The 24,620-nt window shown below is 36.9% G+C and overlaps 1 protein-coding gene across 2 annotated transcripts in view; it reads left to right on the top strand.

The window, feature by feature from the left end:
• The window catches only part of grm8b (glutamate receptor, metabotropic 8b), a 219,130-nt gene extending 194,801 nt beyond the window's left edge, over positions 1-24,329 (top strand). The window contains exons 7-11 of one of the 2 annotated variants that reach the window (XR_001630917.1): positions 5,759-5,895; positions 8,264-9,199; positions 20,091-20,337; positions 23,793-24,077; positions 24,198-24,329. Coding sequence is in view for 1 of the 2 variants with exons in the window: in XM_016448445.1 (XP_016303931.1) it covers positions 5,759-5,895; positions 8,264-9,199; positions 20,091-20,337; positions 23,793-23,842 (1,370 nt within the window). In the remaining variant the exon portion in view is untranslated. Of the gene's footprint in view, positions 1-5,758; positions 5,896-8,263; positions 9,200-20,090; positions 20,338-23,792 lie in introns of both variants that reach the window. The other variant, XM_016448445.1, reaches the window with a different exon arrangement.
• Positions 24,330-24,620: the final 291 nt, after the last annotated feature.

Below are 24,620 nucleotides of genomic sequence, written 5' to 3'. Positions count from 1 at the left end.
CATTTCACACAGGCTGTTAGTTTCACTTTCGCCAGAAAGTCGTGTATGCTTAAGAGTGAAAATAAATGACGTTTATAGTGAATGCCCCTATAAATTGTCTTATATTTACGATTTAGTTTTAATCCAAATGATGTGTGCTAAGTGAGCGAACATCAATAAAGATCACACAACAGAAGTGCGCGCGCTCTCTCTCTCTCTCTCCCTCCCTCCCTACCATTAAGTAACATGTGCATTGTTTTACTTACTTCTTTTTGACATATCCGACCGAACTACAAACTTTCCAGTGATGTCTGTGAGAAGGGTATATTCACTCGACAAGCTCGCGCATCTGCGCCGCCGCGCGCTCAATCCACTCAGAGAGATTTGCTTACCAGCTGGTGCAAATCAGCAATACAGGCATTAATACTGAATGTTTTATAGTCATTGCATACATATACTTCGTAGACGTCTTTAATCTCTAATAACTCCATTCTGCTGTCTGTTGTCTGTGTTTCTTTGTTTGAATATAGCAATTATCACATGCTGTGTGGTATCGGCGTTTGGTATCGGGGCATTTTAACGAGTTCGAGTACAGGAGCTCTGTATCGGGCCCGATACCAGTATCGGTATCGGTGCATCCCTACTTTTTAGTCTCTTCACTCGTCTCTCATCACCTTCCCATCTTCTGGTTGCTAAGTCCTAGAGCCGGCGCTGCCGCGCCTGGCAGACCTCGACACAGCTCAGTCTGTGGTACTTTTAGATCCTAAGAGGATGGGGATGCTGAGCTAGAACTCTTCTGGACCCCCTAAGTTTGGCGCCAGGCTGTGGCCTCATCTTTCCATTCACCAAGGATTTCAGCTGATGTCTCTCGAGCTTCGCACTCTTTTCTTTTCAATTTCCACCTGGGAAGAAACTCCCAATCACCACCGAGTCAGAACATTGTTGGAGTTCATCACTCTTCAAACCCGGAAGAACGTGATCGCAAGTCAAAACCTTGAAACCATCAAGACTTTCATCCGAGACTGCATCCGGACACTCGTCAACGACCAAGGCAATGCAAGTATCGCACATTTAACTAAATGAAACAGAGGTTTAGTATAAGCTATAGACCCTGTTGTAAAACGGCGCTGATGATTTTAGATGGTTAACTGACTCTTTTCATAGCTTCATTCTCTTTTTTTCCTGATGGTTTCATCCATCAAGTCTCATTTCCCCTTTCCCGATGTATGAGTGACTGTATGTTTGTTTGTTTAGAATAGTTATGCATGTTAGCGTTTAGTTAATAAAACTTTTGTGCACGAATTACATGAGTTTCTGGTCCTGCTTGTGAATAATGTCCCTTTACGATTCTGATCCAGCTACATGCTATAATGCATTAATACTGTTGGAAAGATATTTTCTGTGGCCATGAAAATATCCTTTGTTAGAGTTGATATGAACTTACACTGAATGTTCGCTGGACGAACAGATTAGTTGATGGCAATTTAATTCTGCTACAGTTACTACTGGCAGCTGATATAAATAATTGTAATTAATCATAATTAATTGTAATTATTTATATACATTTCCCTTTTGAGCTAATTTGCTACATATATATACATATTAGGGGGGTGTAACGATACACATATTCGTACCGAAAATGTTGGTATGGGTCTTGAGGTACGATACTCATGTTTACCAATCAAATACAGCATTTTTTTAACCACTGCACTAGTAAAACTTCACTGGAAACTTCCAGTTTTATATACTGTTACTTTTAATAAAAAAACAAAGTCTCCTCTTAAATTATGTGCATTTTTTTCAGGAAATTCAAACAATAAATGCCGTTTGGACACTCTCTGATGTGGTGCAACAGATCGCTGTATAAACGCCTCAGTTTATACGGCAGTGCGGAGAACAAGTGATCACGATCATCCCTTCCTCTTTACTACTAGTTTTAACGAGAAATAAACATGAATGAACATCTCATGCCTCATGTAATCGCTCAATCAGTGTTTCTACCGAGGAAAGATGTCAACAACACAGCTTGTGAACAAAATGCCATGTAGGATTTCATTTACCTCAGGCAAGTCATCGGTGTCAACAGCTCGTTAGTTCCCTAGAGAAATGAAGCATTGAAGCAATAGAGAAGAGCATTTTGCGAAATTTTAGACTATATAGCTACTCATTATATTTTTACTTTACCTGTTGATGTCTTAATTATGTTTAAATAAATATGTTATGAAACAAGTTTAGACAGCCACTCTGTAAATTAATTCATTTCACCAAATAAATAGAAATGTTATGATTTAGAAGTTTTTTTTTTTACTTTTTATTAGTTAATTTCATTATTTTGTTGACTGTTAACTTTTATTTAACTTTTGTTTTATTTTTTATTATTTTATAATACATTTTTTATTTTATTTTATTTTATAATAAATTTATATTTTATTTATTTTATTTTTTTCACTTGGGTCTGACAGATCTCCTCCAAGTTTCTTCATTGCTGTGTCTCTCACCTCACTTCATCAGTTGTTCTTCTACATATTCACCCCCCAGACTTTGGGCAACTTATGTATCTAAAGACCAAGCCTCAGGTAGTTCAAATCACATTGGCATAGACCTCTCAGAAGACGGAGAGAACACTCTAATCCAATTCAGTGAACCAGTGTAAGGCTCAGATGTCTTCACTTTTGCCAAAAACGTAATGCTAGTGGCGAGGGTTTTTACAAAAGTAGTGACACAATTGGCCGCGGTCCACGCCTGGTGGATGGTATTGGAGATGCACCCTACAGAGATGATCATTCATGCTCTCCACATGACTGAATGCCCTCCTTAGAGCAAAAACTGTCTTATTTACCATTTACTCGGGCTGCGTTTCAACGGCATGAGCGTCTCGAGCATTCAACTTCTGTTGATTAGGTTAGCACTTCCCGTAAGAGAGCTGGCAAACACACCACTTGAGCATGAGCTCCATCAAATAGCTATTAGTATGAATCTCCCTCGAGTCTGCGAGGTTGTCGAAGGCGTTTCCCTCACAGGAAATTAACTAAGATGTAGCGGTTCAAAAGTTGCCCACTTCTAACACATGGGAAGTGTGTATGTGGCCCTAATAATCAAAGCTGGGACTCCAGGAGTTTATGGAGTTGTCGATTCATCACATATGCTGTTAGGATTCACATTTTTGATCTTCTGTGCTGAATGCTCATATGAACTCGTTTGCCTTTGTTCTTTTAAATACGGCACACTTGAGCTGATTCATTGTTGATGCGGAATATTAGCCACGGTGTGTTATAATGAGATACATCTTCAGGCAGGAGTGATTCACTCCACTGCGGATGATATTTGCAATGCACTGCGGATGATATTTGCAATGTATGTACTGTGAAAAGTAATGCCGAGATCAAGTCGAAACTTGTGCCTACACGCCGCGCATAAATTACAGTAGGACGTTTCGTTCGTTATAGGCATGTTCCCTCTCCTGTTCGGCTTTCCACAGGCCACTTTGAATTAGCACTGTCTAATTGCAAGTCTTGAGAATGAGGTCTAACCTGTGATTAAACCAAGACTTGGCTTAATCAAAACATCTCATCCACCCTTTAATCATTTCTTCTGTATTGTCACAGTCTTCGTACGAGGTGTTTCGATGGCGCGAGCGAGAGGCTGCAATCAAGTAGTTGATTGGAGATTGGTCAGTGTCCTGCATCAAGATGAAGAGGCTTATGCCAATTTGTTCTGGATTCATATTTTACAGCAAAAAAAAAACAGAAGCAATGCATAGATAATTTATTTGATGGATGGTGTGTGATCCGCCTTCTGTCTGTGGCTCCGTAAAACTGTTATCAACACATTTAGTGTTATTTTTCATCATTATCATTTTCTAAATAACTCTTACTGTTTTTTTCAACTGCTTACACACACAATTTTTACTTGTCACACAATTTCTGAAATCTGACACTCAAAGACCAGAACCACACACCAAATCTGCAAAACCATCTTGGCCTTTGACTCAGTTTTCAATTTCATAAAACACTTTTTGCAAGACACAACATACAATTCTCTATGCAACACACAAAAATCTAACAGGAATTAATATTATGGCAAAGGTGTTTGCAAATTTTTTGCTTTTGAGATGTGTTTGTGATATTTTGAATGCAGTGCTTCATTTTGCAAGTGATGTGAGGCATTTTGCATTTTGTGTGTGCAATTCTTGAATTTGTGAATGAAGTTTTGAAAAAAAGAGGCAACGTTTTGAAATGTGTGTAAGCAGTTGAAAAAAAACTGTAAATGTTACATTCATAATATATTCCTATCTTTGTTTTTTTTATTGTGTTTTGTTTTGTTGTGATGTTTGTTTTGAATTTTGTTTTATTGTGCTGTGTTTTGTTGTGTTGTGTTTTGCTTTTTATTAGGTTGTGGTGTTTTTTTGTGTTTTGCTTTTGTTTTTTTTGTTTTTTTGTGGTGTGTGTTTTTTGTAGTTGTTTGCTTTAGAATTTTTTGGGGTGTTTGTTTTGTGTTCTATTGTGTTGTGTTTTGTTGTGTTTGTTTTATTTTCTGTTTTATTTAGTTGTATTGTGGTTGCGGTGCTTGTTTTGTTGTGTTTCGTATTCTATTGGGTTGTTTTGCTCTTTGTTTTGTTGTGGTCTGTTTTTTGTGTTGTCTGCTTTTGTTTTGTTTTGTGTTATTGTGTTGTGTTTTTGTTGTTGTTGTTGATGTTGTTGTAGTGGTGCTTGCTTTTTTTCGTGGTGTTTGTTTTGTGTTTTGATTTGTTATATTGTGTTTTGCTTTTCTTGTGTTTTCCATTTAATTTTGTTGTGTTTTGTTGTATTGTGTTTTTGTTTTGTTTTTTCTTTTTTTTGGTGTGTTTTGTTTTTGCCTTCTGTTTTTGTTGTGGTGTTTGTTTAGTTTTTTAAAAATAGTTTTGATAGTTTTTTTATAAGAAAAACTAAAATAAACACTCAGGTGTTTATATATTTTTTCTTTTCAGCTGTAAAAATGCAGTTTTTGTCATACAAATACAGTACACTAAATTGTGAAAATTGACCATCACCAAGCCACAGTCCGCAAAAATGTCACCTAAAGTAACTTCTGCGATTGACTTTATTTGATCAGTCCTTTTACTTAATTTGTGAGCTCTAACCTTGTCAGTGAATTGGCTCGTTTGGAATCGTTGCCTGGCATGCGGTCGCATCTTAAAAGATAATGTGTGTGCAGAGCGTGCGACTCTGAATGAGTAATCTGATTATTTTGTTGCTCGAGGTGTGTCGTAACAGCAAGCAGCATTTCCTGTGGAATCCTCCAGGCCCACTCCACGGCTGACTGTATGCAGGTGTTTTAATAATGCATGATTCCCTATCTCGAGAGACACTCATTTGATACAAACTCTCCCTCCTCACGAGCTGCTCTGTATGCCACTGAAATTGCTAATCTGAGACGATTCCTGTAGGCCCGAGAAAACTCACCAGGGCTTCATAATGATGGAATGATTTTGTATAATAACAGATAACAACTGAAGAAGATCCTCTTATGCTTTGTTAGCAGTTCACTAAATTGTTTTGTTCAGAATATGACACTAATTTCATTTTTAGCTTATCATTGATTGTAATTTATTCATCTTGTTGGTTAATTGAGCATTATCCATACTTTGTTTATGCAGAAATCTTGATGTTTTTATGTCTCAAGTAATGTCTGATGTGTTTACTGATTCATCTTGACCATGGGAGATTATGTAGCTGAGATCGTCTGATTCAGGATTTCACAAGATACGAAAATCATAATGTTGTTTTATCTCTTCGGACAGGAAGTGCCAAGACCCTCGTTGTGTTTAATGAAAACGGAGACGCCCCTGGACGCTACGACATCTACCAATATCAGATAACAAACAGGTCGGCTGAGTACAGAATCATCGGCCACTGGACGGATCAGCTGCATTTAAATGTAAGGAGTTCATCTACGTTCCTTTTCAAGTGTACTTAAATGTTAGAGGCTGCCTATAAAACAGTTATTTACTTTGGTAATGATGATTATGGTGTAGACGACTGTCATAATGATTATGGCAATTACACTGTACAATTAGTGGTGTTGAATTAACACCCGTAATTCAGAAGTAATTTTTGCTCCATAGACGTGAAATTAACTGTATGTGCTGGCACTGATGATGATTTATACTACTGTTTAACAGTTTGTGGTCAGTAAGATTTTTGTTATTTGAAAGAAATTAATACATTTATTGAGCAAAGATGCATTAAATTGAACACAAGTGACATTTACTGTGTTAAAAAAAAATGCTGTTCTTTTGAACTTTCTGCTCATCAAAGAATCATAAAGAAAAATGTATCAGATTCAGCGACTGTTTTCAACATTGATAATAATAATAATAATAATTGAATAATAAAGAAAATTCAGCTTTGCATCGCAGAAATATATTACATTTGAAAAATTATTCAAATAGAAAACAATTAGTTTAAATTGTAATATTATTTCACAGTATTACTGTTTTTTACTGTATTTTTGGTCAAAAGATGCAGCCTTTGTAAGCATAAGATAATTTTCAAAAACATTAAATAATCATACCAAGCCTAAGCTTTTGAACAGTATATTATATTATATTGTACCATGGTCTGTCTGAATACTCTGATTGACTGATTCTGATTGGCTGGCAGGTATGCATTAAAACCGTTTAATGCACAGGTTGTTCCAAGTCAGTTTAATCACCGTTCCATATTAATGCGCTGCTTTAATTGATGCACACAAACCCCCACACACAGAGAGAGAGAGAGAGAGAAAATAGCCAAATACTAGATCACTACATTATATTCCTCAGCAACGAGGTGGTAAAATCGCTGTTTTTAAAGTAACTAAACACAGCTTCATCGTTTGTAGAGAGACATGCAGATGCAGGTAACACACGCACACAACTGTCATCTCTCTCTCTCTCTCTCTCTTTCTCTCTCTCAATAGATAATTAATTCAAATAAATTCTATAATTCATTCGAATAAATGTGATCTTACCATACTATTTAATCTCTGTGTCTGATTTGAAGCGGGCAGAATAGTAGCGCTAATGAGCCGTAACTGACAAAAATAACCGCCATTTGTATCCTTCCGGTCAAATATTGTGCTGAAAACATAAATAACAGCTTTAACTTGTCAATGCAGGAAAATGACCAAGGTATAAGTGGGATAATGCACGGCTAGCTGTGCATTAAACAATTTTAATGCACTTTGCGGAGGCAACCACTTGGTACTTGGCCTCCACTTCCTGCATTAAAATCGTGTAATGCACAGCTATATTTTTTTTTTTATATATTCTATTTTTATATTATATTATATTATATTATCAGGGGTGCACATAAGTGGTACGCAGGTCCGCATGCACGACCAAAACAAAAAAATTCGCTGAGTAAATAAGTTCTGACAGCGCATTTGCGTACCGACATGATTGCACAATCACCCATTTTAGATCGACAAACTTTACTGTATAAGATTTATGTTCAAACTGAAAGCATAAATCTAGGCTGCCTTTTTTTTTAAAGCACAATGCAAAACTGTGACATTTCATTCAATGACGTTCTTCGATCGGCAGCTTCAAACCCGGAAGCGCATACTTTGCCGGCAACCCGCCAAAATAAAAGCCTGCTGATTTTAAGTTCGAAAATTATGAAAATTAAAAAAGTAGTAGTAAATATTAACATTTTATTTTTAAGTTTACTATAAAGTAATTGTATTTGTATTTAATACTTCCCTTTAATTTTAAAATATAACAGTATCACACTTTATTATTTAGTTTATTAATTTTATTTAAAAAAAAACTAAATAAATAAAGTGCAATATTATTATCTTATTAATTTTTTTTTTTTTATAGTTATATTTAATGGGTAACAGTATATGCAGTGTGAGGACCAAACCAAATCTCCAGGTTCTCATATGAGAACCAGGCTGAAAAACTTATGTGCACCCCATTATATTATATTATATTATATTATATTATATTATATTATAAGAAAAATATTTTATTTAAAAATGACAAATTAATTAGCAGTTTGACTTATTTTATTTTCTCTGTCAAACAGGTCATTCCCACTATACTGTTGACAAATTTTCCTTCTTTATATTTTTAATAACTCTTAATTAATGTTACCTTCATAATATGTTCCTTTGTTAAATTTGTATTTTATTTATTTTTTAATTTTATGTTTTTATTTTATTTCATTTTATTTTCCCTACAAATTAATTCCACAGAATCTGAAAATAACAAATGCTTTTTGACATTTACCAGAATATTTCTGACGTTGTTTGTCTCCAGATGAATGCCATGCAGTGGGCGAGCGAAGACTCATCCGTGCCGGCGTCTGTATGCAGCCTGCCCTGTCAGACCGGCGAGCGGAAGAAGGTTGTGAAGGGGGTGTCGTGCTGCTGGCACTGCGAGCGCTGCGAGGGCTACCATTACCAGGCCAGCGAGTTCACGTGCCAGCTTTGCCCATATGAGCAACGGCCAGATCAGAACCGCACCGGCTGCCAGCCAATCCCAATCATTAAGCTGGAGTGGCACTCGCCGTGGGCTGTAGTACCCGTCTTCATTGCCATCCTGGGAATCCTCGCCACGACCTTCGTGGTGGTGACGTTTGTGCGTTACAACGACACGCCAATCGTACGGGCCTCCGGCAGGGAAATGAGTTACGTGCTGTTAACGGGAATTTTCCTATGCTATGTCACCACGTTCCCCATGATAGCAGCGCCCGAAGTGGCCGTCTGCTCCTTCCGCAGGATCTTCCTGGGTCTGGGCATGTGTTTCAGCTACGCTGCCTTGCTCACCAAGACCAACCGCATCCATCGGATCTTTGAGCAGGGCAAGCAGTCGGTCGCGGCGCCGCGGTTCATTAGTCCCGCCTCCCAGCTAGTCATCACCTTCAGCCTGATCTCAGTTCAGTTAATGGGTGTGTTTGTGTGGTTTGTGGCCGACCCGCCGCACACTGTTGTGGATTACGGCGAGCAGCGTACGCAGGACCCTGAGAACGCCCGCGGGGTGCTCAAGTGTGACATCTCAGACCTGTCACTCATTTGCTCGCTGGGCTATAGCATCCTTTTGATGGTCACCTGCACTGTTTACGCAATCAAGACCAGGGGAGTGCCGGAGACCTTCAATGAAGCCAAGCCCATTGGATTCACCATGTACACCACCTGTATCATCTGGCTGGCCTTCATACCTATCTTCTTTGGGACCGCACAATCTGCAGAGCGGGTGAGTCTAAAGTGCTAATTGCGGGGTTTTTTTCTGAAGAAGTGAATTTGTATTTACAGTAGGTGCCATGTTGAGATCATCTGCATCCTGTCATGTCATGGTACCATAATGTCTCAGTATAAAGTCCAAGATCACACATCATACACCTTTACAGACTAAATGTTTTTTCCCCCTATTGCATAGCTGCTGACTTGCATTTGTTGAGTTTTTGATATTGGTCACCTGCATGCCTTATACACTACCATTTCAAAGTGTGTTTTTTTCTTGCATCCCTCTTTTTTAGGAGTGCAAGCGTATAGCACTGAAGCCCTTTTGTAATTGTTGCAATGTCCAAGAATCGGCATTCTTCACCTAAAAGTGATCGGGGAGACCAAACCATAAGTCGTAGAGACTTGAAACTTGGAGGGATGGTAGTAGAGGAGCGCGGGGCACAAACCAACGTGGGGTTAGTTGTAACACACGTGGTTTAAATATTTCCACACATTCTAGAATAACAAAATTTACAGTATTTACTATTTGCCATATCAACATTATATAGAGAAGAAAGTGCACAAAATTTCGAAAATCTTTAAAAGATATTGCTGAACATTTATTTTACCACAGTAAAAGTACATTTTTGGCTTAAGTACATTTTTCATTTCAGTTTTTAGTATTTATTTAAAATGAGAAAAATCTGCGATTATTTTAATCTCCAATATGTTATTTATCAGTTTAGATGGTTTTTAATGCTTTGCTAACTAGCAGAAGACACTAACCGGTTTTAAATTCCAGTTGCGCAGATGGGGAACGTTGTAACACTGTGATACAATGTGCCCCGCTGTTCTGTGACATTAGTGATGTAATTTACACTGTTTACTTTAATGCATTTTAATGAGAAACTACGATAAACAGGTGAAAAAAGACTGACAGGCAATGTTTTTTTTTATTTAATTTTATTGACAAAATATTTTAGTTTGTCTTGTATATTTTAATCAGATAACATTTTAAGCTGCCATATAGCCATGTTACCACATGCCCCTCAGATGTTACAATGTACCCCACCTATGGGGCATGTTGTCACATTTCACTTCCATTTTTTGAGGGTAAATAAAGAAAAACGTATACGCTGTAATTATGAAACAAAAAGACATATTTGTTCTAGACAACTGTGAAATGACTGTGGATAAAAAATTATACTCTGAACCCAAACTGAGAAAGTCAAAAAGTGTTATATTGTGCCCCGCTCTCCCTTACTCACACCGTCTATAACGTCACCAAGGCTTGCCCCAATCGGCCTGACAGGGGTGCTACAGCAATCAAAAGTATGAAACCGCTCATAACTCACAAAGGACAAAACACAGGATTTTGGATTTTTTGCAAAGTAGTCCAAGGTTTTTCGCTCAATCAGAACCAAACCAGTGCAGAAAAGTTCTCTGGAGTCTGATTAGCAAAAGTTATCAAAGTCAAGTTGAAGTTCTATTGTCGGTCAGAACAGGATGCAAAAATTTTCAAAGTGGGTGGGGCCACTTTTACTAAAACGACTATAACTCTTGAATGGAATGATATATTTTCACCAAACTTGGAACACATATGAATGAAGTCAATATTTTTTTGTCAAATTGCAAAAATTGGGGAGTTTGACCACTTGGTGGTGCTATAACAGGGAAAAAAAACATGAAAATGGCTGTAACTACGCACCCATTAGTCTGATTCACTTGAAAGTTGCATGCATGCATTGTCTTTGACCAAGGTGCCACCAATATCTGTGAGGGCATTGGTGTATCTCAGAAAACATGGCCGCCATCAGCCAATCAACCTTAAGCACCTATTAGACAAGGTTAACGGAGGCCGATCGGAATTCAGTTTTGACCTGTTTGACTCTTGGCCCTAGAGGTCTGTAAGAAAATTTAAAGAAATCGGCCACTAGGTGGTGCTATCGCATTTTATGCCTCGTATATCACACGTTTTTTCACACATACACAGTATTCATATCATATGTTAGAGCTCCTCATTCTGAACAACTTCTATCAATCAAACCGTTCGTTAAATATTTGACATTACGTAAAAAAGCTACTTTTTAAAACTCGTCCTAGATGGTTTGTCCAGTTTTCACCAAAATTGATACAGACACACAAAAAGTTATCAAAAGCTTTCTGATAGACCCAGCCATTATGAAATAACGCACAAATGAATTTGATGAAGAGCTCGCCAAAATGGACATGAGGCTATATCTCCTCAATGCTTTGTCGTGTTCAGACCAAACTTGGAGTTTATGAAAACCATGACCTGAGGTTACCTGCACAGTTTTGGCACAGTGCCACCTAGTGGTCAGGAGATATGAAAAATCTTGGGCATGTTGGCACCAAACTGTGTGCATGCGTCCCAATGTGATTACTGTCCATCCTAAATTCTATGTGATATTAGTAATTTTTAATACTATTTAGGGCAGATAGGGTGGATAGTATGCACATTGGAACACAGGGTAAGTCTCATTGTCACCCCCAGTTAACCACACAACATTAATTTGGGAGCAGTGCCACATATTGGTCAAAAGTGATAAATCATTAAATAATATTTCTATTGATTTTATTTATTATTATTCAGCCTTTTTGGGTAAAATCATCTTAAAATGGCTATAATTTCTCAAGTGGCTTAAAACAATTGAACCCCGGTATTTGCTGCTTGCAGCTATATTTTTTCATGTTTTTGAAAGAAGTCTCTGCATTTATTTGATCAAAAACAATAATATTTTAACATATTATTACAATTTATAATAGCTGTTTACTATTTTAATATTTTCAAATGTAATTTATTCATTCAGTGTCACATGATCCTTCAGAAAGTATCATATTACATTCTGTTCGGTAGAGTCATTAGGTTACTGTATATTACAACTTAATATGAATCCTCCCTCAATCAGTGCAGGTACATCTGTATACAGCATTTTATATACTAATATGTAGTGCTACTGTCATTATCTATCTTTGCATACCTCTTTCTTGTTGTTGTGCCAACATGATGAAGTGAATAGATGAGGATCGTCTATATCATCTCCTCATTGGCAGCTCCATCAGTACACAGTCCTTGTTAGACTTTTAGGTCTTTGCATCAAAAACAAGCACTCATCTAAGAGATGCTCATTATCAGATATATGGAGATGATCAAACATGACCCGGAGGAATAGTGCTGCTCGTAATGGGCCATAAACAGAGCACGCTGCCTCTGTCAGTCCAGGCCAGTGTGGGTCTTATAATGTTGACAACTTCAGTGGTGGTCTGCAGACTGTAGGCTGAACCTTCTGTTCTTTCTGCACCAGGATGTATTTCTGTCCAGTGCTCATTAGTGCTGCCGAGAGAAGCCAGGATTAAAAACTCTGCATGTCTATAATGTCTGTGACGTGTTGAGATTTCCTCCTGCTGTCAGATATTGATGTCAAGTGTTATGTTAAAGGACAAATTGTGCAAAAACTGAGGATTGAAAGCAATGCTCATTAAGAATTCATCTCCAAGAGCTTGACAACATGATTTTCTCAAGATATAACAGCTAGAGATGGAGTTGAACTTGTTGACCTAACTGCTTTCTGTTAGCATGGATGGTTCTCTATCTATTTATATTTTTTATACAGACGGTGCTCTGGAATACCTGATTTTGGATGGTCAATGGCTGCATTCTGTAGTTTTATTGAAAGATGACCACTAAACTGTAACTGACTGAGCAGTAGGTTTTGCTATTTAGCATGTTTCATGTCTGCTATCACTTTTCCTCATATAATAAATAAATATATTATTAAGATGAAATATATACACACATTCATTCTTTTTAGTTCCATATGTTCACAGTTTACTATAATAGTTCCAAAAAAAACTTTTGATAAAGGCATTTTTTTATTCTCTAAATTTCCACAGGCCCCAGTTTGAAATCCCTGCACTGGGCGAGAAATATTGAACTTTCTCATCAAAGTAAATAAATCCCAAGTGATGGTGTCCTAAGCGGTTGCCTGTGTAGTGTAATGGTTTGATCAGCATTGCTGTTGGGTTTATTTTGCTATAATTACCGACTAGCTATTTGTTATCCCTTACATATTTTGTTTGATCATATTTTCCCTGCCGAAAGGACATTTCCTAGCATTCTATCATTTTGTGAGTGTGTGTTTGTGTTTACAACATTTAGTAACCTTACAGCTTTAATAACCTGTATTTTTGACTCCAATGCTACAATGTTCTAAATCTACTGCTGAGCAGAGACATTTTTGAAAGCAAAACACCTGTGAAAAGCCTGACATGCTATCGCATCCAGTTGTGCATGTAACACAGAATAAGCTCATGGAACGATTCAATGTAGTAATTAGCAAAAGGGATTTGAAGCACATTGACAATGATCGAATTGGCATTTTCCCACTTAAAATGTTCCCAGTATGTGAAGTCCATGAGGCTCATTACAATAGATAATCCCTTGGATAGTTTCCCTTGCAGACAAAATACCTGCCAATCAACTCAATGGTCTGTAATCCATTGTACCAACCTATTGAAAATGACGAGAGGGGTTTAGCGGTTTCAAATCTACCTCAGCATGTGTTTTGAATGCAGCAAATGCTAAACCTTGAGGTACTTAGGTATTTTTTATCCTTGACACTATGAGTGTACAATATGTCAGTATGAAATCAATGTCATGTCATGGGTCAGACTTGAACCTGGATTATCCACATGAGCACCAAGACTCAATGCATCTGGACTACATGCACTAATCACCTCACCCTATTAACATTTAGATGGTTTCTTGTGGGCTGTGCACTGACAAATTTCTTGATTATTTAATCACCCCCAAGCTATCCAAGATGTGTATGACTTTGTTTCTTCAGCCAAAGAGGAATTAATATTTTGGAGGGAAAAATTCCAGGATTTTTCTCCATCTAATGCAAGTAAACAGGGCTCAACATAGACCATTTTTGACGGTCCAGAATCTATATTTGGGCAGCATTAACATAATCTACATGACCCCAACCAACAATTAAGGTTCTTCTCTAGCAAAACGATCAGTCATTTTTAAAATGAACATGAAAAATCATATACGTCATATCATATTCCTTAATTTAGCTTGGTTTAGTTCACAACCTCATGAGAGAAGTATGCATGTTGGGAAGGTCACACATGAGAACCAGCCCAACGTTTACAAGAGGAACGTGCAAAGACTGTATGTTAGGATAATTAAAATATTAATGAAGCCCCAAATATTAAGGTGTGGTCACAATTACCATTGTTGGGAAAATTTTCACAGGCAAAATCCAGTAAGAACCACGCAGTTGGTAAATATTTTTTGCCGCTTCGACCCACTTAAAATGTGGGTTATTTGAAGCTGCTTTTTTAGGGTACGTTTACACGACAACAATGTACTAAAAATTGTAAAGTTTTTCCATAGTGTTTTTGAAAAGTTTTGTGTACAGACGACAACATTGGTCAAAATGTTCCCTGTTCACTTGGAACCACAAAAACATCTAAAAATGCTGTATTACGCATGCACAAACACAGTCCTGTAGTCTGCCTTTTTTTTTTGGTTGTCAATTATTGACAAAACACATAAAGTAATACGCATGTGCATGTTGTCGCCATTTTCACAAATTTGCGTTTTTGTACTTTAAACAAAAGATGATATTGGTATTGTTTTCAAAAACATGCACTTTGAAACCCGTTTTCAAAAGTTTGTGTTTTAACGCCACCGTTTTCATGTAAATGAATGGCCAAAATGCTTTAAAAAATGTCAGTTTTTAGAAAATGGTGTTGTGTAGGCTATAACATCCTTTTAGGAATAACAAACACAGTTAAGCATTGAACTTTCATTAAAACACTTCACTGTTAAGGTACAGTCACATCTGTTGTTCAGTAATTTTTTTTGCCGGCGAAATACTGGCAATTGGGATCCTCGCGATCAGGAAAAATGTCCCCTCGCAAATTTCACAACAGGTTCAAGTTGAGAAAGCTGTTTGGTTTGAAAGTGACTTTGTGAACTGTGCTTCATACATCGCTACACTAGGAACAATAGACAGTGGATCTTTTTGGCAATAAAATGTTGCTTATGTGATGCACCTTAATGCGCAAAAACCTTACATTAGGTCTGTGAGCAATACAACAAGCTCAATTTCACATGTTGTGTTCTGGAAATATGTCCAAACACAGTTCATAATCCAACACAAGTATGCACGGCAAACAGCAAACCAAAATTAGCCACATGGGGTGCTATAGTGCAGCTTGTCTTCTTCACCAGTCAGGTTTCTCACAAGTTTGTTAACATTATAGTTACGCAATACAATGCATTGGCCAAGACTTGTGTCTCTGTTTGTATACAGCATATTTCTGGCTATCAAATGTAAGGCGTTTGTTATCGTACCCATTTAATTATACAGGTTTTTCATTGAGCTGCAGTGTCATTTAGCCTTTTTTTTTTTACATAACGTTTTAGATTAGCAAATTAGCAAGCTTTTTAGCCTATATATAGTACCAAATGCCAAAATCTTCCTCTCAGCTTTTCCAGTGTTTAATTCTCATCTGCTAGATAGCATATCTCAGTCAGATTAGCATAAGTGAGTTATGATAGGCTATTTTTACTCCGCGAGGTGGCTTCACATACACTAGGGATTAGCGGAACTGCAGAATTTAACATAAAAGCGCTCTAGCATTCATTTTGAGAAACAAACACGATGAAAACAAATGTTGTGGTAAACAGCTGGCCCTCAGGGTGGTATTAAATTAAAAGTTACGTAAAAGAGGAAATTGTTTCCCTCAAATCAGACCGCTTTTTCATTCCTCTCCATGACAAAAGAGTCCAAATGGAAAGAAATCCGCCGAGCATATTTCCCGTTTCCCTTATCTCTCCCGGGCTTATTTCTTTCGCCCTCACTGATGTTAAAAAGATTATTGTGATGAGCAACCGCAATATGAGGACACAGATATGAGTATTTTATTGAGGCATGTCTCTCTTATTCACATCTCCTCACTCTGTGCTCATTAAAACTCAGAAGTTTCTTTACAGCTGCATGGCGTGTAATTTGAACCTTGCGCCTCCTCGTTTCTGCTTATTTTCTGCATTAACGGTCCTGTTTCTTCAGCATACTTGTGCATTTCCTCATTGAAGGGAGCCGATTGTACATTAGCATTGGGATTGCTTGTGTTAAACGTCCTGGAGTGAGGGAAGGAACTATACCAATTGGTTTTTCTGTCAGTACCCTCACTTTGCATTGCAGTGCAGTTGAATAGATGGGAACAGATGAAAAGATGAGGAAAGGAGGCCTGCCGGGGGTAATTAGAGTTAGATGAGTCATCTGCAGTTTTACGGACATTTTGAATGAGTTCCAGTTTATATATAGTTGGTTGTGTTTATTCGTTCACTGCTCGCATGCTGTGGCATTGATTTTTAAACCACTTAAGCTCCCGAAAGATCTTTAGTTAAATGGAGTTTACTTCTTCGTATGGCTTTTGGAGAGTGTGTTTTCTTTTTTTACCCCTGCTGTTTTGGTACTGCTGACTGACGCTGTGAATTACAACAGGCACATAAAAATATAAAAACACACTCAAGTGCTTTTCAGGATACACTATAGGGGTATGCAGTATATTCCTGATGTATTTGTGCTAATTTTGCTGCAAATATATAAAATTAAGCTGCATTAATTCGATTTGCAGAGATTGCATGGCTTTGTGCTTGATTTAATGCACCTGTTATTAATGGGTGTAGCTGAAATAGCATACATTTACATTTATTCATTTGGCAGATGCTTTTATCCACAGTGACATACAAATGAGGAATGCTTTATAAAATCGTTTCATCCTAGTGGTACAGTAACATTGAAAGTATGGCAAAGCAAACCATGGTTAATTTTTGTAAACCTAGAGTCAAGCCCAAGTTGGCAACACTGCTCGTTGATTGACAGGCAAAAAAGAAATGGATGAGATGGAAAAACAACAAAAACAATCTACTGGAGACAACAAGAACAACAGATGTCTGCATTGAAAAGAGATTGTGTGAGGGAGTTGAAAGATAAACGCAACATTTTTACAGTTATAATAAGGCTATGTGATTGACTGTAGCATAAAATAATGTTCTTTTTAGCAGCATCATATGACCCCTTTAAGCATTTGTGTCAAAACTGAAGTATTCTTTGGGCTTATGAAAGAGTAAACTAATCATTGGAGATTTTTTAAGCAGCTAGCACTATGCTAAGATAATAGGCCAAGCTGTTAGCTTGCTAATGGCTAACTGAAAACACAAAGAAAGAGAAATGTTTAATTGAACCATTTTTCAGCTTCTGGATTTAGTTTCTGTCACACTTTATGATGTGATATACAGTATATGGAGCCCCTAAAGGGACATGGTAATGAGAAAGTAATGAGATGGAAGGAAAATTATATTACAGTGATTTTGAGTTTTCTCTCACAAAACTTTTGCGTTCCCCTGAGAACCATTGGGTTTTCTCTCAAAATTATTGCGTTCTCTCCCAAAACGTTTGCGTTCCCCCGAGATCTTTAGGGTTCTTTCGCAAAATGTTTGCATTCTTTCACAAACGTTTCCATTGCCCCAAGAAACTTTGGGTTTCCCTTCGAATGGGAACTCGCACTGAGTCCTATAGTGTCCACACTTTACTCTCAAACCTTTTGTGAAGAAAATAATATGAGCTGAGAGGAAAAACTTTATTTCAATGCCTTTGCGAGGAAACAAAGTTTATTGGGGGAATGCAATACTTTTGCAAGTGAACTCAAAAACATTGAAACATAATTTTTCCTCCAGTCTCATAGTCTTTCCATCACCACGTCCCCTTAGGGGCTCCATAGATATATTACATTTGACATGACATGAAAAATATCAAAGTCTTCTTGAAGAACATCTTTTAGAACATCATCAGCAGATATTTCCCAAATAATCAGCTTCTTTAACTTAAATCAGACTTGGCAAAGCTGGTCTAGCTGGTGTTTTCAGCCAATTTAGATGGTCTCCAAGATAGTCTCCCAGTCTGAACAGAAGTTGCCAAAACCCCTTTAAAACCAGCCATCAGACTAGCCTAGGGTCCAGCTAAAATACATAACCATTCTCGAAGAAATATTAAAGGCCATAAAACTCCTTTGCTTGTTTTAATTAAAATGCAGTACCTCTTTTGCAACAGCTGCTATAGTACATTCTCAATTTTCTTTTTCAGTGAGTGTCATTCCTTCTACTGTCTGCAGTATGGAGACTTGCACAAAAGAGTGGTAGCAGGGTCACAAGGTTAGACTTGAATTAAATTACAATTCAAAGGGAGATTCATTGAGCATCGTGCGCAGTCAAATTTCCTGGACAGGATGGCAGTGCTCTGTTGTCTCGGAGAGACAGTACATGAAATACTCTGCTGATGTGTTTACCTCTTGGTCCACGTCAGTAAGCAATACAGTTAATTTGATTTCAGTCTCATCTAAGCAGTAGTACGGAGTGACACCCTCCTGCGGTGCTCTAGATTCTCCTCCCCTGACCTAAAAACCTGGGCTCATTCATTCTCAGCACCCCATTTCTCTTAATATAAACGTAAAGAGCTTTATCATCTGTTTCCCCCACAGCAGGCATATGTTATCATTTACTGCTCGTTAGCTTACTGATCACTCGCACCCAAGGTAAGGAAAGCAGTAATATATTTGTTAGAGAGGTTAGCCATTCATCAAACTCTCAGACGTGGGCAAGGATGAATCGACATTTTAAATTGTCTTGCTCGGGGCGTGTGGTTGCATCCTAGGTTCAAGTTTTGTGAATCTGCAAACGTTAGCCTATTGGAATCAGATTTGACTGGTGTGCGCCAAAGTGGAGTCAGAACTGATCTTGAGGTGCATTCAAACTTAACAATCCACTAACATAATAATATTAGCAATAACTCATCACTTGTTATTGAACTATCTAGCTTATATTAGCATAGAACAAATCCCTAACCCAAATTTGGTGCACAACTCATCCAAGTGCTTCAAATGTGAATGATAAGTTAAGCTGCTTGCTGTGGAGAGGTGTGCCATTGCCATTGAATCATTTATTTTAACCTGGTGGTGGACAAATAAAACAAAATGCAGAAATTCCCATAGACTTGCACTTAAGGAAGATCTTAATCCAGTTCTAGAAACCAGCAGCTGGATTCATGAAGAAGTTATTCTTAAAATGAATTCAAGAAGTTAGTAAGAATGTTCATAAGTGCAATCCTTGAAGAATTCTTAACAAGTTCTCAGAATGGCTTGGCAGGGGTTCAGCACTCTGCATCACATTTTTTTACTTTAAAGAGTCATTTATGGTGATGTTTAATAAGATTCTTTTTAGGAAGATGAATTCTTCTTAGGTTTTGCTTTAAGAACAAGCTTAGAATAAGAACAAGATCATAAAAGAACATTCTTAAGAAGCATTTTTTGGAATACAAAATATTCTTCCCTTTTTCTCAAGGAAGAAAATTCAGTTTAATAGCCAGTTATTAAGTTTAATAATGTTTAATAAATCCAGCCCCAGGACCTGAGGGTTGGCTCGTTTGACTAAAACTAACCATGTAGCATTAAAAACAACCATCTAACACTAAAAACAATTGCCTTATAACCACCCAAAACAACCATATTGCAATGAGCAAATAAAACATTTCATTTTGCAGTAGTGACAAATGTGGACAAGCACCACTTCAGAAAAATGTAAAAATCTAGTTGCTTTGGCCTTGGTTACATGAGTGAAAGAAGAAAGTCACATCAGAGGTGGAGAAAGTTATTTCGATGAAAGATTAAGAAGCCAAGTGTCACTGTAGCTCATGGACATTTATAAGCAAGAAAATGTTTTTTGTTAGTTTTTTGTTACACTAGAACTTTTGTTGCCTATATATATGCGCTGTTTTGTCACCCATACTGTAGCCATTGATATCGCCCTCTTCTTTTCTCTCCAGATGTACATTCAGACGACCACACTGACTGTCTCTCTGAGCCTGAGTGCATCCGTGTCTCTGGGGATGCTCTACATGCCCAAAGTCTACATCATTATCCTGCACCCAGAACAGAACGTGCCCAAACGCAAGCGCAGCTTCAAGGCCATCGTCACCGCTGCCACCATGACAAACAAGCTCAGCCAGCTGGCCAGTGAACGGCCCAATGGAGAGGTGAAAACCGAGCTCTGTGAGAGTGTGGACAATAGTAGTGAGTACAGACGTCTTCTCTATCAAGCACAGTTTGTTAATGTTAATGTGGCACGTGGGTCAATGACGTGATGCTTTTTTTTTCTTAATTTATTTAAAAATGCAATTCATGTATTTTAATTTTTCTATTAAAATTCATTTTGAGATTTTTCGAAGGGCATAAAATAAAAAAATTCAAGGTTATAAAAATCTCTTGATACCATAAAGATGGAAAAATACATTTTTGAAAAGAAAACCTTTGGCTTAATATTTTATTATGGTTCTCAACCTCCAGGCCCTCCATTGCCCACAAGATGCTGGAAGATCCAACACTCCTAGTTTATGTAAATTAAATTTCAGGATTCCAGACGTTTTCAGAGCCAAATGTTCTTCAAGGTTTCCACTCTTTTTAACCAATGAATTTACATGATTGACTGGATAAGGATTTTTTTCTTAACATATTTTTCACTCATAATTTCTACCTGGTAAAATATTTTAGAGCTTGGCATAACTAGAGAAATGTACATTCATTATAAACTACCCATGGATTTTTAAGATTTTATAAATGTATATGGCTTGTCCATGACTGTGGGAACCGTGGTTATTCAAAAATGTTGATTTTTACTTGTTTTTGATTATTTTACTGTTTTTCCCTCGATCTTATTCTAAATAATTTTAAGCCATCTTTAGGCCCCCAGTTGAGAACCACTGTCTCAGATATTTAAACATTTATTTTTTATAAATTACATATTTTTTAATTTAATTAGATTTTGTTTTCATATATTTATGTACTTACTAATGTACTAATGGTGCACTTCCCTAAAAACTTTTATATTTACGAATTAATAAGTCATCATATTTGTAAAAATGCTTATTTAATAATACATATTTTAAAATGTTGTTTACAAAAAAAAATACAAAAATAATATGTGTACACACTACTCACTTGTATTCAAGCTCTAAAAATTTGTTATTGCTTAGATGGTTACACTATATGACATTTTTAGAGCAATTTAAACAAGCAAAAAAATTTGTTGAAAATGATATAGTAGTTTTTTAAAACCAACATAAATACAAGTTTAATTTTAAATTAGATTTTTTTTTTTATTCTTTTCCCTTATACAGTGTGTCATTGACCCACATATATTGCATTAATTTATTTTAAAAAGTAAACATATAATATATTATGAACCGAAATGTCATTTTTGGGTGAACCATTCATTTAATGGTAGCTAAGCTGTGCATGATTTTTGTACTAATGAACTGATAACTCTGATTATTCTACAGTGTTTGCATTGCTTACTCTCTTTGGTATTTATCTTGTCATCTGAAGCTTTTTATTGTGAGGAAATGGAGCAGATAAGGATGCATTCACTAGAGTATCATTGCTAATTCATTAGCTATGCTGCCTGCATTGTCTGACGCTAACACTAGATAGAACGTTTAGGCTTGATTCACATCTCGTGTAAAATGATGTCTGAGGGAATCTGAATTACTGGCTGCAAGCTCATGGCAGGAGACTGTATTTCAGCAGCCAGTGTGGTGTTACCTTTTACATGAGGGATCCGATCATTAACCAGGGCAAGGGCAGCATGTGCAGGTCCACAGCACTGTTTAAAAGTTAATGCAAATGTTCAGACCCTCACTAATGTGCCATGACCCTTCTGCTAAAGGGCTCTAACACTGGGCCAGTTCGTAATGAGAGTCAAATGTGGCATGTAATGAATAAGCAGAGAATGCCATTTGGAGGACAAACACGTTTTGGTTTCTCAGTGTGTTAATTTGTGTACTGTAAATGCTGCATTACCTTGCCTGTTTAAGCAGCATTAAATATGCTAATAAATGTTGTGAGTCAGTTCTGTACAGGTATTAGTCATTAGTAGCACCGTGGACCAATTAATAGGACAATTCTTAAAATGTTAAAGTCGCATTAGTGAAATTTTGCAAGCAAAAAAGGTGCATTGTTTGTTGATGATAGTGTAGAGATGTATGAACTTTTAAACTAAACAGCTTTCTGTTTGTCATCACGACTAATCATATGTTCATCACAAAATAATATGTTAAAACCTGTGCTCTTATCATTCTGTGGACAAAATCCCGTGAACTTCGATCCCAAATGGGAGCTGTATATGCACATGTGCGCTCATCTGTTTTCAATGCAGCTAACCTCGTGTCGCTTCATGTCATCTTCCCACTCATTAAACTATGACAGGTCCTTTACTGCAAAAAGACAGTCACTTCGACACTCTAAAGTGATGAAACTATGGCGCCATGTGCTTTTTAAAACCATTTACATAGGTTTCATGTTATATTGTTGGCTCGGAAAATATGTAAATGTGCATGCCCAGTAGCCGCAGCTTATCCCTTCTAGCCTTAACCATAAATCAGACAGGAGGGTAGATTAACTAACCTGGTTAGATTAGTGTGAGAGCGGCATTGTTTGTCGGGGATGGAAACAGTAACTAAGGAGGGCGGGTCTTTACGAACAGTCAATTGTGACTGAACCTTAAAGGCATAGTTCACCCAAAAATCTAAATTCCGTCATCATTCATTAACCCTGAAGTTGTCGTTTGAATTTCTTACTTCTGCTGAACACAAAATAAGATATTTTGACAAATGTGGGTAACCAAACAGCTGATGGTAGCCATTGACTTCCATAGTATGGAAAAAATACTATGGAAGTCAAAGGCTACCATCAACTGTTTGGTTTGGAACAACTTCAGTGTAAATAAATGATGAGAGAAATTAAATTTTTGGGTGAACGATCACTTTTAGAGATTATTGGCATAGTTTAGGAATATTTCACCCAAAAATTAATAATTTACTGAATGTGAAATGTTTAATAAAGTGCTCTCGTTTCATGCAGTCTCTTTGAATGCACCATGAAAAATGTGTAATAACTGATTTAGTGCGATACGAATAATTCAGACCAGTTTTATGAACTGGTCTAAACAATGCAATGAAAAGAACTATTTGTCTATGAAATTTTAGTCTGATTGTCGCACAAAGCTATTAAAAGACTTGGAATATAGTGTACGAGTCATATGAGCCATTTTTACTTTTTTGTGCTTTCTTTTTCATCATTTTAGGGCCTTCACTTTTTAATAATATTGTCAAGAGGTGCTGAGATATTCTTCAAAAACTCACCTTTTGAAGAAAGAAATTCATATGGATTTGTAACAACATAAGGGTGAATGATGGCAGAAAATATAGGTGCATATTTTCTGTTTGCAAAAATTGAGGGAATAATGTCTGAATGTTATTACTTTCTCAATTGTTCCATCCCACTTTTAAATGAAAGCAAGAGAAAAATACTTTTCAATCCATGAAATGAAGTGGAAATTTCATTCTGATGGTCACTCAGAATCAAATCGAATTAACTCAGTACACCACAATTCTCTCATCTCTTGCAGTAATTTTTTGTTTTTCTTTCCTGATACACTGCTGTTTTCTTTAACTGGCTATTTCCTTTTTCAGCACCGTCCACAAAAACAACCTACGTCAGCTACACCAATCATGCCATATGAGTGCACACCCTGAAAATGGTTTGGCATGGATCTGGCTGGCTCCGACAAAACAGGATCCAATGACTGAAATCCAAGCATGAGACATCAGTGTTGTTTGTGGACAAGAGAATGGACTCTTGGACTTTTTTTCCTGGATATTTTATAAGAAAGCCTAGGCGGCCATCCAAAAAAAAAAAAATGGATACAAAAGCTGCCATTTACGTAGGCAGCCGATAAAATGGGACACTGGAAAAGGGTAAGAGAAAAAAATACTAAGTTTAAAGAAACAGAACAAATATTGGAGTCGACCATGTTACATGTTATTCTAATTGTAAGTATTTTGTGGTTGTGAACAATTTTCATTCTTGTCCCACAGTGTCAGACCTGCATTGGAAAATGCATTTGTCTCTTGTATTGGCTACTCTGGTCTGTAAACTCGGGTTGTGAGTGTGAAAATGCCATGGTTGAAGCATGCCAATTACATTTTTTATACAAATAATTTATTTATAATAAAGGAATGTTTTTGAAATGTGGAGGGTTCTTGGGTGTTTGGACATTTATATTTTTGGGGATTAAATGTGAAATATGTAATTCAAAGTACACTCCTAAAAATTAAGGTCAAAGGGGGCTTTTCATAGTGATGCGACAGAAGAACCATCAAAGAAACTTTGAGTGAACAGTTCTTTTCTTAGTGTGAAGAACTTTTTAAAAAGTTAGAGAACCTTTTCCCACTATAAAGAATCTTTTGTACAATGGAGATTCCATGGATGTTAAAGTGCCCCTATTATTATGCCATTTT

The sequence above is a fragment of the Sinocyclocheilus anshuiensis genome, unplaced genomic scaffold (assembly GCF_001515605.1).
Source record: "Sinocyclocheilus anshuiensis isolate Anshui unplaced genomic scaffold, SAMN03320099.WGS_v1.1 scaffold387, whole genome shotgun sequence".
Taxonomy (NCBI): domain Eukaryota; kingdom Metazoa; phylum Chordata; class Actinopteri; order Cypriniformes; family Cyprinidae; genus Sinocyclocheilus; species Sinocyclocheilus anshuiensis.
Note: the sequence above shows the minus strand (reverse complement) of the source record. Positions and strands in the feature narration are given on the sequence as shown.